The sequence below is a fragment of the Caloenas nicobarica genome, chromosome 2 (genome assembly GCF_036013445.1).
Source record: "Caloenas nicobarica isolate bCalNic1 chromosome 2, bCalNic1.hap1, whole genome shotgun sequence".
NCBI lineage: Eukaryota > Metazoa > Chordata > Aves > Columbiformes > Columbidae > Caloenas > Caloenas nicobarica.
In genome coordinates this window covers 33101854-33117852 of record NC_088246.1, presented here as the reverse complement: position 1 = coordinate 33117852, position 15999 = coordinate 33101854, and the positions used below count along the sequence as shown (strand labels likewise).

General features: G+C 43.9%; 1 protein-coding gene across 1 annotated transcript; it reads left to right on the top strand.

The window, feature by feature from the left end:
* The first annotated feature begins 418 nt into the window (after positions 1-418).
* Positions 419-988, top strand: FERD3L (Fer3 like bHLH transcription factor). Its single transcript, XM_065629948.1, has one exon. It carries the CDS (start codon positions 419-421, stop codon positions 986-988), a length of 570 nt encoding a protein of 189 aa, XP_065486020.1.
* Positions 989-15999: the final 15011 nt, after the last annotated feature.

Below are 15999 nucleotides of genomic sequence, written 5' to 3'. Positions count from 1 at the left end.
TACATGCACTTGCCTGACATCAATTGTCAGGCTGGCTCTCAGGGTTCAGAGATCCCGACGGAAAGCAGGAAAACAAGCCCAGTGGAGACCCGGCTCTGCGGCTGTAGGCTTTAAAGAGGCTGAAAATCGTTTAGTTGCGGCTGTGTAAGAAGAGACAAAAGTGCTCAGCAGGTAAGAGCGGAGGGTTTTGCCAAGAAGGAACTGTCCTTTATCGCTGTGACGGGATTGACTCGCTGGGGACTCCTCTCTCGGGAGCATCCACGCGTCCCCGAGGGGGCTGCCTGTCTCCTCTCATCAGCATCACGGCGAGAAATTTTACAGCCGCTCTTTCTAGTCCTGCTAATCCTGTTATCCGGGGGGTTATAAATATTAACGCCGCTGGGGATGGGGGACCAGATTAAGCCCTCTCTGAAGTAAGATGTCAGCCAGCTTCTTCCCAGCCCACCAGCGCCCGGAGCTGCTGGATGATCTGCACGGCAGAAACCCACAAGTGCCCTGCCCGGAGGGGCTGCTGGGCCCCTCAGTGTTGGATTTCGTGGCCGACCTCTCCCTGGGCGACCCCCAGGTCGCTCCCCGGGCCGGGCCGAGCCTGGGGTTCTGCGAGATCACCTCCGGGCCTCCCTTGCGGGGCAGAGCTCTGTCGCTTCGGGAGGGGATGGTGCGCGGGCTACCCCTGGCTGCCTTCGGAGATGGAGATCCCGAAGAAGAAGAAGAGGATGAAGAAGAGGAGAGGATGCGCAGCGCTTCCCTCCTTGACAGACCCAGGAGAAAGCGAGTTATCACCTACGCGCAGCGCCAGGCTGCCAACATACGGGAGAGGAAGAGGATGTTCAACCTCAACGAAGCGTTTGATCAGCTGAGGAAGAAGGTGCCCACCTTCGCCTACGAGAAGAGACTCTCTCGGATAGAGACATTGCGCTTAGCCATAGTGTACATCTCCTTCATGACTGAGCTCCTGGACGGCTGCAGCAGGCAGAAGGCGAGCTAGGGAGAGCCGGGAAGCGGCGGGACGGGGCTGGGGGCCGAGCACCACCCACGGGATTGAGCAGATGGCCCCGGGTGCCTTCCTGCTTGAGGTGCAAAGCCGTGGCTCCTGCCTTGGCTTCTCAACACCGCAGCCAGGACCATGTAGGTGTGGGATGCAAAATGAGGAGTGTTAAAGGAAGCGTGCGTTGGGGGCGGGGGGAGGAGTGCGGGAGAAGTGGGGTGGAGAGTCTCAGTATGCGTAGATTTGCTAATATATACAATTTTTGTAAAGGAAAAAAAAAAGTCTGAGACCCTTTGGTTTGTATTGCGTCGCCTGCTTACTTCAAAATTTTTGCAATTTGTTGCTTTCGGGAAAGGCTCACCGGGGCAACAGAGCCGTTCCAGTTTGCAGAATGGGTTTCCAGCGGATTCAGTTGTCTGCCCAGCTGCCTGCCGGTGACGAAGAAAATCTCGGTGTGTGCATTTTAACCTAGCGCTTTCTGCTTAAAAAAAAAAATAAACAACGACTCCCTTTTCTTTGTAATCCAGCCTGCCAAGTCCATGCCGTGTGTCACAGAGCCTGTAAAGCGGAACATCTGCACACAACCGTTTGTTGTCACGATTCTCTTCCCGGGACCAGTTGTGTCCTTGCGTGTGGGCGGCCCGCGCTGTCGCTCACACCGAGCAGGAGCCGGCGCAGGAGGGCCCGGCGCTGCCCGGTGCGTTGCGGTGCTGTGCGGGGCGGCACGACGGGGGCGAGGCGCGGGGACCGGCCCGGTAGCTCCGCAGCCTCCGTGGCACCGGCGGGGCCGGGCCGAGAAGCCCGGTCTGCACCCGTCTGAGAGAAACAACGTGTGGGCTTGTGGGCTTTGATTTTGGGGAGGTCACGGAAAGCCCTTTTCTCTCTCGCTGGATTTTTTTTTCCTCCCTCCCTCCCGCTCCGTCCCCGGCATATGTTTCATCGCTGTAAGGAGACAAAACAAAATCTGAAAAGCCGGAGGGAGACAGAAGGGCCCGGGCCGGCCGCACCCTGGGGATGAGGACAGGGTGCACCTCGGGGATGGTTTTTTTAGCGTTATCTCCTAATGCCTCGCAGCCTCTCGTGAACGGGGGCGAGAGCCAGGGCGAGCTGCCGTGGCAGGGATGGGAGTCGAGCAAGAGACCTGAGGGTCTCCTCTATAAGGCCCTCCGGCCCTTCCTGATGTGCCTCTGCCCTCCTGCTCCCCCCTGGCTTTCCCTGTTGCTGTCACCTTCCCTCGCCGCTGCTCGGCAAAGACCTGGATTTGTCCCGTATTTGCAGCAGACGGGCAGCAACCAGCCTCCGCCGAGCGCAGTCCAGCCTGCGTTAAACTGGGGAGCAAATGTCCCATCCAGGGCAGCGGTTCTGCATGGCTTGGCAGGACAGCTTTTATCTCCACAATATAAAATTGTTGTGATATTAGTAAAATCAAGATTTATCCTGGATTCACGCTACTATGCATAAGATCAAAATCCCACTCTAATATCTCTCTGATTTCTTCTCTCATGTTTTGTCAGCTCCTGTGGTGATTCTTCTTTTTTTCATTCCATCCACTTTAATGTTATAATGAATGGTCTAATATATTGTATTGATACTCTAATATTCTTTCTCTTTTCACTTGTTTCTTTGATTTCTTTTGCTGCTTGTTTTTATTGACCTCCCTGACTCCACATTGCATCTGCTCTACAGTTTTCAGATTTTTTTTTTTCAGAAGGCAGTTGGATAGTTAACACAGCTGGATCCTCTCTAGAAACTGGGGTGTTTCACCTCTTCAGATGGTTTTGTATTGGGGTTTTTGTGTGTGTGTTTGTTTGTGTGTGTGGGGGTTATGTGTTGTGGGGTTTTTTTTTCCTAAAAATAAAATGAGAAAAGGAACTAAGAATGAACAATGTTCCAAAATCAACAACTGTTCACATGACCCAGTTGCATTTTACTGTTACCACTGTCTCAAGCAAAATGATGAAGACAGATTCTTTAAGGACAATGAAACATGCAATTCAATATTCAATTTTTAGCACAATTTCTCTATGATCTGTATACAACTGTGCTTTCCATGGCACGATTATATATCCTTTCATTTTATTTTCTTGCTCCTGTCACTGGATAGAATTAGAACTCAATAGCTCACAGTGTATTAAGAGTTTCATGATGTAAACATGTCTGTAACAGATAATTCAAAAATGATTGGTTTTTTCTTCTTGGTTCAATAACAAAATATTGGAGTTTGTTCAAGATCCAAGGTTTTTCTTTACTTGTGTTAAAGACTAGAGAAAAGCAGAAAGAAAATATTACATTTTATTTTAAAATACAAATCAAAATCTGAATCATACATTATGAATCCTGATTTTTAACAGATCACTGGAAATATTGCAGCAGCAGCACAGACCAGTAGTAACATTCTTATATGAGCCACTGATTCTAAAAACTAACATTAGGAATTAAAAATGCAGTTGCAGTATAAGTCAATGAACACAATATGCAAACAGCACAGATTAAGTATTGAGACGCATTTGGTGTTACATCAAAGACTTTGGAAGAGCCTCTTGGCCACACGTTGATTTATAGGAGCTGAGAACCTGATGAAAGGGGCTTTACTTTTTTGTGGTTTATGCTTTTCCAAAACTGGCAAAGATTTACCAGAACAGTAGTTGAGATGCATTTTTTTCATTAGACACCTGTGTTAGAACCAAAGCGTGCCCTTATGCCTATGAAGAGCCCAGTGAAACAGTGAGATACTGTACTGCCCCATCACTTGGCCTATGTGGATGTGCGGAAGTCCTGGAATCTCAGATTGCTAAGAATATAAACAAACCATGGAAACATGGCAGACAAGCTTCTTGCTGGTGTGCAATCCTATCTCCTGAAACAACAAGCCTGTGGGATCCCTTCTTCCTTCACCCTCCTCTCAGCTCAAGGTAGCTGCATTCTGGTCTGTGGAGTCGTAGTGCAATAAAGCAGCATGTCAGGCTTGGGAAACCACTGAAATCCTGGCCCTAATGCAGTGAGTGCAAAACTGCTGCTAAATTCAGCCAAACTGTACTGAAAGGCCTTTCCCTTGCTCAGAAACCTTGCTGCCACCAAGGCTGAGGCCAATCCCTGTCCTTAGTCTCCCCGAAGTACCGTACCATTATCACCGCATTAAGAACAAAAACTGACAGTGTCAATTACTTCTGGGAAAAGATAATGAGGGGGTTTTTAAAGCCTTAGAGCTGTTTGATCATAGCCCATTTTTAGATCTTGGTCTGAGGCAGGTTTGTTTATATTCTCTTTGCCCACTGAAGGCTGCCTTTTGGTAGAAAGTTGAGTTCCCTTGAAGCTATCACATTACGATTAGTATTCAGACATGTAAACCAAAAAATAAGTCTGAATGAAATCATATTTGAGAGACGTTTCCAAGCTTTCTAAGAGAAGTATAAATAATCAAATGATTTTTCAATCTATAGTCAGGCTGATCTTGTTTTACAGCTGCTCAACCTGAAAGCAGGTTTAAGAAAATTAGTGCTGGAAACAGAACAAAATATTATGATAGCACTGCAAACCCTTGCATCCACATTCTGACCAGCTACTATGGCCCCATGATTGGTGTTTATTATCACATTTGTCAGCATTTCCATTATAAACACTCTAGCATGGAGGGTTTATGACTCAGCTATAAAATTTCCCTCCAGGATGAAACTTGATAAGTGAAGCCTTAGTCCAACAATACTTTTTTTTTTTCCTTTTACAAACTTTAAAATAAATTAGGTTTTGAAGTCATGTGGGTACTAAGCAAAAGTGATGGAAAAGAGTTTTTGATTTATTTTTGTTCTCCTTCAGATCAGTGGTGCTTCTCAGAGAGATTTTCTGTGTAGCCCTTTGCTCTTTTCAATGAACTTGGACGTTCTGTGATTTTTAAAATAAAAATTAGCTGAAATACTGAGGTTAAAATGTGACTGCTGTGCATGTTCTGTTCACTTTTTTATAATAATTTGTTGGTTTTACTAGTTTTGAATACTACTTATCTGCAACAGTGACAGCCAAGCTTTTCTTACTACTTATCTAGCATAACAGCTACAAGGACACATAGGTGTACTGGTCATAGTCTTTTTGTAGTACAGTAAAAATTGCTGTCTTTACTAAAAAGTTGCTAAATATAATTAGTTCAAATTATTTTTCTCTTAAACTTCGCTCCAAAGTTAGTTCATGTTTCAAATATTAAAATGAACATTCATCACAGCAGTATACTTAGAATAAAAAGAATTTACTGAATAAAAATATTAAACTGCAATTGCCTTAAAACATAGCTGTTTAAGAACTGCAGCTCAGATATTATTTTAAAATTTTCCTGTTTTTCATCTAGATTTGACTTTTTGCCTTATCTGTCCTAGTTTCAGACCTAACTTTTTGGCCTGGTTGGCACTAATTGTCAGCTGCAGTCCTGTCCACTGGTGCTCACACACCTAAAATTCCTATTCCTTCAAAAAAGTCAAAGTAGAGGAACAACCCTATAACCTTTCCTTTTTTATTGTCAGTTTTCACATGAATATATACTTCTAAGGACTGTAATGTATTCAAATTGTTGAGTGCATTAGATTATTTTACTGTGGTTTATACTGCTCTCAAAGGCTTCATTGCCATAACTGTGACTCAGACCATCTCCTCCTACACTGAGGGGTTTTGAATGGTGCCCACACAGAGTTATAGTAGTGCAAAAGGAAGATAGGCTTCACTACTGTCCCACAGAGCTTTATTTCAAACCAAAAATATCAGTCACCATGGATTGCTAGGCCTATTTATGCTTTTGTCTTACCTCTGCCATAATTTTGTAAGGAGAGATAAAGAGCCTCCTGTTGGTTTAACTGTCTCTCTTTAACTCTGAAGGGAGAAGAAAGATAATAGTTGTTCATGTTACTTCCAGTTCCATTTTGACTTGCTCCAAGGTTTATGGTAGTTGAAGGGAAGGTGGTGCATTTTATGATTTTCTACAAAGCAAAGAGGAAATCTGTGCACGGAGGGTCTTCACCATAAATAAATGAACTGAGAGTAGGAGGAGAAGTTAATTCAGATGACAACACCACTTCTTTTTTTTTTTTTTTCCCTAGCATTGTTTACTCACTGTACAGGCTTTAACTTTGTTAATGAATTCTGACCTTTGAAATGTACCCCGTTATCAGAGAACATAGCACAGAGGATACAGGAATAAACACAGCAAATACCATCACTGCATGAACATTTCAGGTTCACGTGGGACAGATGAAATCTCTGGTCTGGATAAAAGGTAGGTTAACAAAGATTTTTTAAAAAAACAGTGATTTTGGATCATTCGTTTTTTGTATGACCAAGATGAGATGCCGCATAAAGGTCTTGATTTTTCAGAGGTCAAAAGTGTGAAAGTGTGTCAAAAAGTTGTGACCTGAAGCCACTGTTGTTATTTTGGTCTTTGATGGTGAAATGAAGGTGTGCAGGTCTACTAGTCCTTTGGTGTGCAGGTCTGCTAGTCCTTTTGTCTTCAGTGGTGAGTAGTGACTACAGTGCACTTACTGCTCATATCCAGTATCGCTGGAAAACTAGACTGCATTTTACAGAGCTCTGGGATTCCTACTCAGGCTCTTAGGTGCTTGGCAGGGCTGCTGCTCTGTGGAAGTCCAGCCTTGCTCCCAGACCCCTTCTGTGAGAAGGGGCCATGCTGTCTCCACCAGGTGTTTCTGGGTAAAATGCCAGTTGCAAAATGAAGCCACCTGAATAAATACAATGAAGGATTAGAGATATAAATAAAAGCTTCAATACACACACAATACACAGAGAGTTTTGCAAATGTAGGGGAAGAACTGCAAAGCCTTGATGCCCCACTCGAACCCTAAAGCTGGTGGCCATTTGAATTTGCCTTTTACCCCTCCACTGTTCTGCTCCTCATGCTCCTTGTGAACAGAGGGCCCTTGCAATACAAAGAATGTCTCCTTTAAAACACATTTGTTTGAAAAATGAACACAAAACCCAGTAAAGCCAGATCCAGCTACAGCACATCAGATTTCATGTTGCAACAGTGTGCTACATTTTCTATTAAAGCTGGCGCCAGTGATCACATTCTGTCATTCAGTCCACTCTGGGTGGTTGTATATTTTCTTAATGAGGATCTGAAATCAGCCCACTTCACTTAACTGACAGTCTGCCAGAATTATGCCATCTTTCCAAATGCAGAGATCATATGATCCATCTGTTGTCTGCAGCTATGCAGGGGAAACACTTTCCAGAGAGAAATGTGGGTTGGCCCCAAAAGTATGTAATTATCCAAATGCTGAAGTGTTTCAGATGTTTCAAGGTGCTCTTGGACCTGATCTTGGCCATCTAAGCTCCTATGAAGTCTTTTAGAATAATGTACATACCTAAGCCACTAAGTTGGCAGGCAATTTTTGGAGTACATGAATAATTTAAAAATTATTCTTAAATAACTTTGGGCTGAATCAGAGATTTAGGACTCAGCAATATCATCTGAGACATTTGGGAGTGCTTCCACTTTTAAGAAATTCATGTTTTTGTTGTTAATACTATCACATAAGAAACAAAACATAGAGAGAGTTCAGTGAATATGCAGAAAGACATTTTTATCAATTTTTAATCATGTTTTAATGATATGCCAAAACACTACAGTAACTCTGCAGCATCCTTGACTCTCATAACTTTGCAAACTACCAGACGCAAGAGAAGTTGTCATGTGATGAATAATAGTCATGGAAGAAAAAAAGAAAAAAAAAAAGATTGAGAGACTGTGAAATGAAGGGCTATCTCAGATCTTTCCCTGCCTTACTTGAATACGCGTGGAATTCATTTCATACTACATCTGAGCCAGATATCTTACGTGTTGCCAAATATGATTAAGCAGATAGTTTATGTCCTCATCAGATGCCACCTCCTTGACATACAGAACCTGAATTTTAATCATGAGCAAATGGAGCTTTCACCGAAGTACTAATAACTGTGCTTGAACAACTAGACCAAGCCTTGGTAAGATGGAGTTCAAGTCTTACTGCTCAAAACACCTTTACCAACCCCAAGGTATTAAATTTGGAGACATGCACATGTCCATTAGTTCACTCTGTCAACCATACGTGGGTTCACCTCAGCATAAGTCAATTTTCACAGCTGCATGTTCCACACATCCAGAAACAGAATGATCACAGTATCCCCTTTCAGATCACAACTGCCATACCTATGGACTGAACCACTTTATACTGAGGAAGTTCTATGATGTTAGTAGCATAGGATTTTCCCTTGGAGAGAAATGAGTTCTACTAAAGCTATGATGAGAACATATGTTACTTGTAATATTTAAAGTACACAAGCATATTTCCTGAAAAAAAAAATTATATTCTCTTTGAGAGCAGTATAGGTGTATAAGCTTGAATCTCCAGTATCCCATTGGCCAGATCCTTTGAAGGATGCAGTGCATAAGGCAAGTCTTTGACTGGAGTGGGTTTTGGAGTGTAAGTTTGGTGTTCTTTGCCTCCAAGCTGAAAGGACATACTATAATAGGTAGCTAAGAATGGCACATAAAATAAAAAGTTCTAATGACACTTCCTTCAACCCTGCTTCCCTTCCCTAAATGCAGTTCTTGTGAAGTTATAGGCCACTAGCATTACTTATTGAGAGGGTTTCTGAATCTATTTCATACCACAGAAACACTCCATAACACCCCAAAGATGCAGGGTGATCTCAGAGATGGAAAGAGGAGGCTTTATGCCCAAAGTATTTTATTTTCCTGAAAACATCCAATGACACTTTTTCAAATGACAGAAAGTCTACACGGAGATTCATAACGTTCACCTTGCAGCATCATGGTAGAAATGCACACGGCACAATGGAGGTTTCCTAGTCAGCGAAAGTCTAGGGAAAACAGCTACATTTGCTGTGGTTTCTTTCCACTCAGTGCATAATACTACCTGTATAGTGCTGCTCTCCTATTTCTGCGTTGCAAATGGGATGACATTATCTGCATTATTTGCTGTGCCACAGCTTCTTACTAGGGAGCCACCAACACATTCCTTTCAGTGTTGGTACCCTTGCAGTAGCACCTCTTCCATCGTTGAATTTCAGATACTACTTTCAGATGTTCTTGAGCAAAGTTTAATGGCAACTTTTTGTCAGCTAACATTTTGCTAACCTCTATGATTGAGCAGTGAACATCCTTTTTTGCCTCAATAAACAGTTTGAGAGGGTATGTGTGAAGAAATATAATGGCTCCCATAACTACAAAGAATGAAAAAAGCATCTTCTATCTTTTTATAGAAGTATAACTTGCTTCTGATCTACACTAGGTCTGTGAGAATAGGAAGGGCTGTTTCTTGTAGCCATAGCTGAGTGACTGTGTCACCTTTTTCCCTCCTGTATATACCCCTTTGGGTTGGCCCCTTAGCCTTGATGTGAGCAATTATGAAGTACCTCCTATTATACATCTGATTTAGCATTAAGAACTTAATTTCCTAAAAGTGCTTCTAATCTTGAAACATGGTTATTTTTCTTCTTTTGGGGATGAAATGTACTACCCACAGTGAATTCTGTATAGAAATGGTAATACTTAGACAGTTAACCTGCCAGCTATGCTAACAAATCAGATAGTTTGCCATCTAGACCAGGCTATTAGTTCCTGCAATGAACTGACAACATGAAACCACAGATGGAAAGATTTGGTGTTGCAAAATTTTACCTGCCAAATTGGAGGCTGCATTGTCCTCTCAGAAGAGACAGCCCATTCTGGGATGCGTCTTTGAGAAGGACAATATGGCAGCTGTTTCACTTTGTACAGCAACATGACAGTGTTATACGAAAGAAAATACAGAAAATTATCTTAGTTGATTGAAATTAAGCCAAATGACAGTTTGCCATACCACAGCCACTCAATTACATGCCTTGAATGTAGATAAAGTTGTAGTTACCCATAATGGAATCTGGCCAGAAGACAACATCATGAGTCTTTCCAGGACATTAAAAGATTTCCACTGACCAAAAGTTTAACATGTTGGTAGATAATAGCTAGGTTGAAGGCCATTTGGGGATAACCAAAATAGATCATAAGTGTCACTGTAGATAGCATGTGGCTGTAAGCCATTGCAATATAATTGATCAAACTTCTATCTCTTTGAAAGCAATGATAACCATTTTACTGTTAAATAATCCCCATTCAGCAAAAATTCCTGCAGATATACATCATTCCAGTTACCCTGAACCTCTGATACAATGGCTACGAGTAAGCACTGCAGTAAACACTGTGAGGCTGCAGTTTGTTTTTATATTGCTTGTTTTTTTTATTAAAAGGTATGCTGTCAAATATTGTTTATTCTTGGAGAGGAAAGGATTACCAACTGAAGGTGTAAACTTCGGTGTTTTGTAATAAAGCCCTTGCTACATTCCACTGCACATCCTCTGCCTTTAAATTAATTACAACATCTGCTGTCACCAAGAGCTGCATTAGCCATTTTGCAAAGTGTGTGACAGCAAAGAATAACATCAAATCAGACATTAGAAAAATTCATAAACTGCTTGAATATGAATTGAGACATAAATCTGACTGTATTCTAGTCAGGAGAGTATTTTGGAATGAAGCCTCTGCTCTGACTTTGAAAGTCTGGGCCATATCTTACAGCTTAGGATCTAACCCATAGATGTACCACTGAGCTCAAATCATCTTTGCACTTACCAGGTCAGCATACTTTAACATGTCTACTGTGCCACAAAATATGGGTGTTTTGGAGATGAAATACATATTACAACCTTCATGCAAAAGATTATTTTTTAATCATGGAAAATTCTACAAATTCAAGTAAACATTAAGGAACAATGAGAGACCCTTTACTCCAAGGGCAGCCTCTCTTAAATAATTATTTTTATTCAACACTACTCTCAGGCTGGACATTTTTTTTTTCATTTTGATTTTATTTAAGGTTTAATTGACCCATTTTAGGACTTGATCCAAAGCCCACTGAAACACTCCCTTTGACATCAAGGGATTTTGGACCAAGTCCTTAATGAATGCAAGCACAAACATTCTAAAAGGAGAAAGGAATATTTCTCTGCTTCTGACATGAACTATTTTTAGTGCTGCAAGGTCAGATAGTAGATTTTGGCATGAGAATATGTTTGATATGGATACTTTTCCAGACAGAAGCAGAAGCAGTGTGGTATTGTACAATACATCACAGATACAAATACAGATGCTTGTCTGGAGATCAGAGTACACAGACAGACATACACACACATACATGCATACATACATGAACAGTTAATGTGTGTTAATTTACTTTAACGTCTTCATAAACTACTGCCTCTTCTGGAAAATTGTCTTAGGAGTTTGGTAACCAAAATTTGTGCTTTAGGTCAGCTTCATGTGTGACCTACTATATGACCTTTGGTCAGAAATTAAAACCGGGGTATGGAGCTATGGACAGATCAATTCCTAGTGAGCAAGGTGCCCTGATTAATCATCATCCTGTTTTATAGAGGAGGGTAGATGAGACTGGGGCTGTAAAATGAGGGGAAATGGTGTACAGTAGACCTTTTAAGCATCATAGCAGATTTTCCATAGTACAAAGTAATTATAAGCTCCCCATTCCGAAATAAATATGTAGATTTTGATTCCACCCTGACAGCCTTTTCTGAAAGGAATGCTACCTGGCACAGATGGAGATAAACCCCTGCTCCCTCAAAAAGTCTTCTAGCTCTAGGTAGGTGTCCTTAGAGGTAAGGTAACTGTGGAAAGAATGAGTGTTCACCTCTGTGAACCTTCCCCCTCCGGGCTCCCTTCCTCTACATAGTTACAGTCAGACCTTGTGTGGTCTCAGGGTGGGAGGAGGAGGTGGATGGCTTCCAACTCACAGACCTGGCATTCAATCAGACTACCAATCAAAAAAATGTTTCCATTTGCCTAGGAGAACATATGTGTATGCTAGGATGACCTTCCAGACCCTTTCCTTCACACCAGGCTTTGCTGCCTGCCTCAGAGGTAAAGGAGAGACTATTGCCCCATCTGACAAGTTCCTACAGGGCTCTTGTGGGTCATGGTTGTTTCTTACATGACCCTTTTTTTCATCTTCTTCTCTGAGATGCCAAGAGCAGCTGTAAGTCTAAAGGAGATCACACTGAGTAGGATGCACAGGGGATTCTTCCCCAGGGTGCAAACATGGCTAATGGGGTAAAACTCCACTTTCATGGTGAAATTCTGGCTCTAGGACTCTGAGTCAAACTGCATGAGCTGCAGGGAGAATTTGAGTCCACCCCTGGGAAGAAGGCTTTGTGGAATGCTTTATCCATCATCTGTGCCCGAGGTGTGCCCTCCCTCACCTTGGAAGAAAAAGTAGAGTTTGTGGCTAAAAAGGCCTGAAGTTTTATGGAGTTTCCATGGGCAAAGTGTACTGAAAGACTGAATATATAGATTTAAGTAATGTGTGGGAGCAGGAAGAATACAATAAAATATATATTTACATAGTTCAGGAAAGCTGGAGGAGATGAAAAAAAAAAGGAGCTGAAATAGCAAATAATCTCCATTATTAATATAAATAACTATTATCCCCTGGAGTGTAGATAAGCTTGTTTTACTAAGCAGTCTTTTCAGATTTAGACATGAAACTACATAAACAAGACCCAGAGCCTTAATTAGGGGCAGAGCTCCACCACAGCATTAGATACTTTGATCTCTTGCAATTGCAAGGACTGGTCTTCTATGGGGTGGAGGAGAGGATACCATTCAGGGTTCCACCAGGGTACTCATGCTCTTCTTAAAAAGCCCCATCCACCACCATGAATTATTTCTGGAGCTGAATAAAACATATATTAATAGAAGATTTTCTATTAAAACACGTGTTGCGAACCATTTCAGATCTTAATCTATTAGGACACCTGTCTCCTATGTGGGATGGCTTGTTTGATGACGGGACGTAGGTATTTCTTGGCCTTGCACTGAGGCGAAAATTGGGAAGCGAGGAGAACGCAGAGGAAACCAGAGCCCTGCGCGCAGGGCGGCGCAGCGCTCCCTGCCGCCGGCGCAGCCCGCAGCCGCGGCCAGGCGGGCACAGGCGGACGCGGGCTGGGGCAGCTCACCGGAGAGACCGGGAGCCTGGAAGCAACGAGGTTTTGTTTCAGGGAAGCTTAAAAAAACCACTGGCACATCCTCCTGTGGCAGCAAGCCATTAGGACCTTTAGGCGAACAACCACATAACAACGAGCTTAAAAAATAAAATAAAAATCACTGCAGCAATTTTGACAATGAAACTGATTTCCTTGGAGGGTTCTCGTGCTAATTCTTCTGTTTCGCAGAGCTTCCAAACGAAGCAAGCGGCACAGCGCCGTGGGCTAGGAGCACGACCGTGAGAAGCGTCCGTGTGTCCGCGGAGGATCCGTGTGCCGCTTCTCTCCCGATGGCCCCTGCCACGCTGCCCCGGGGGCACGGCTGTGCCGGTCCGGAGTCCCGCAGGGTGGGCAGCGGTGCTCCCGGCTCTTGAATCTTCCTGAAGGAGATAAAAACACTCGAGGCTCGCCGAAACACGGAGGTATTAAAGGCATCAGTGCAAACAGACCGGGGAGCGGGCGGGCAGCATCCCACAGCCGTGAAACTCGGGTGAAGGGACTTGGGCTGCCGCAGGAGCACGGCGGATGCCCGCCCTGCTCTACTCGAGCGGGGAGCGGCTCACCTGGGAGCCATGCCCGCCGCTGCCCGCCGGAGCTGGGACCGGCGGGGAATCGTGCCCTCCGGTGGCCGCCGGCCGCACAGCCCGAGGGGCGGCCCCGCAGCCCGAGCCCCGGCGGCGGAACCGAGCAGCCCCGCGCCCACCCCCGTCGGACCCGGGTAGCGAGGTCTTGTTAACCGAGGTGGTCGGAAGCGCTTCCGCGTCCCTGGTTGTACGAGCTGCGGCGGTGAATAAGAAGAAAAAGGAGATAGAAGCTGAAAAATGGGTCCCGCTCTCAGACCCTGTACACAGTCTTTCTGACCGTTTGCTGTTGCTCTGCATAAGTTCATGCCGAGGCACGGTGAGAGTTCTCAGCTTGTCTCCTGGTGTGCTTTTAACACGGAGCAAATTACAGCATGAATGTCAGTGTGGAAAGTTGCTGGGTGTTCTCTTGTCCCTTTTAAAGGGAATGAATCTCGACCAGGCTTTCACCTAACATCTGCAAAAATTAAAATATCTGGCCATGGAAATTAGTGGGGAATCTTCAATTGTTTTCAGTGGCACTTGAAACAGGTCTTAACAGTACAGCTTCTGAGGAAACACTGGACTGAAGTCTTCCACATTGAAAGTACTCAGGCAGCCTGTTTCCAAATGTAAAGGTATATATTACTAAAAGTAACTTTCTACCTTAGTTACATTGCTGAATATCACAAGAAATCCCCACCAATGAGAGAGTTTGGTATTTTACCACAGCAAACAGCCTTTGATTACAACGTGTGTATGAGCATGTCATATGGGGAACACTAAACAACCTATTGCAACACAGTTGTAATTTGCGTGTATGCACGTAACACATTGGTGGGCAACATCGTAGTTGTAACAACCAGAGCTTGTGCACATTAGTTCCTAAGCTTTTGCACTGATTTATAAACAGACAGACAAAATCAGGCCTTTCATTCATTCTTGAATAAAAATCAAAGAAACAATCAAACTGCTGCCCTACACCCCTCAAAAGCTGTGATCTTTCTGTCTGGCTAAGGCAGATCCTGATTGTCCCAGCCTGAGAGTATCTCAGTAGCTGATGGGTGCCTGTGCAAAGGCCAGTACATATAGCCGGGGGGATCCCTTCCAACCTTCTCTGTGGTCAGCAGTGACCACAAGGATTATCGCAGCCCAACTTTTTATGTCATTCTGCTAAGTTTATTCCTCATTTCAGCTTCTAGGAGCTTGTCATTTGTTTAACTCCATGTTCACACCCACCTATAATCTAAGTGGTTACTTTACCAGTGTTATACATTACTGCACAGATGACAAAATGCTGGAGTTCTCTATGTCTTGACGGTGCCCCATGTAAGGGCTGATCCCAAAGCACACATTTTCCTGAGCTGAAGCCCAGAGAAGCCTGCAGGAATGGACTAGGAATTATCACTGGAAAGGCCCTAGAGCTGTTTGCAGTTTTACTTGCCACCTCCAAAGAGCAAAGCCTGCCCAAGGAGCCAGAGGAATCCTCACCCAAGCCATGCCTATGCATAGCAGAGAACAGGGCATGGCACCCTTCATCCCATGCTTCAGAGTGGTCTGCACATCTACCTTAGTGGCTTTTGGAAGTTCAAAACATGGTTTAGCACTGCATGAATTACATTATGATTACTGGTTTAGTTTGGAATACAAAGCCTCCACCTCCATGCCCACCAGAACTGCATATTTCAAAATATAAACCAGCTGAACTGATTTTCTATAAACTCTCTACAGTCCCCACTCTTCTCTCAACATCCATATGTATGCACACAACAGAAGATCAGCTATGCGTGCACACACATGCACAAACACACCTCACATAAACACACCAGTACATCTTTCTCACACAGACCACAGACCACCAGACATGACTCTCTGACGCATCCAGCTCCACACACCCCAGCATGAGGCAGGGTTGCGGCCCACCAGCAGGCCTAGGACATCCAGGCACTCTACAGCCAGTCTAGCAGCAGGTCCACCAGGCCAGACCACTCCCATCACAGCTCTCCTGGCCCCTGCACTCCTGTGGTGGGTCTTGGCAGTAACAGCATGGGCTGAATTTCCTTCGCTCCACAGCATGCGAGTCAAAAACTTATCAAAAACCAAAATGAAAACAATCGTGTTTTCTGTGTAGTCATGGGTCATCCAGCAGTATGCAGGTCCCAGGTAGCACCACGTGTGTTCTGCTAACTACTGCTGGTTGCTTTTGTTGCAGTTTCCATTAAGAGTCATCCTAAACCCAACCATCTACCAAGGTCAATCCCTCTCCCTTCTGCTCGAGATCACCCTCGCCCTACATTTCTCTGTATTTTCTGTTTTTCCAAACCATGTAACACTCATTCTCCACCTGTCCTTTCCTGCACA

What these genes read in the sequence shown, in the direction of transcription:
- FERD3L (XM_065629948.1), top strand. Translation starts at nt 419, where the DNA reads ATGTCAGCCAGCTTCTTCCCAGCCCACCAGCGCCCGGAGCTGCTGGAT.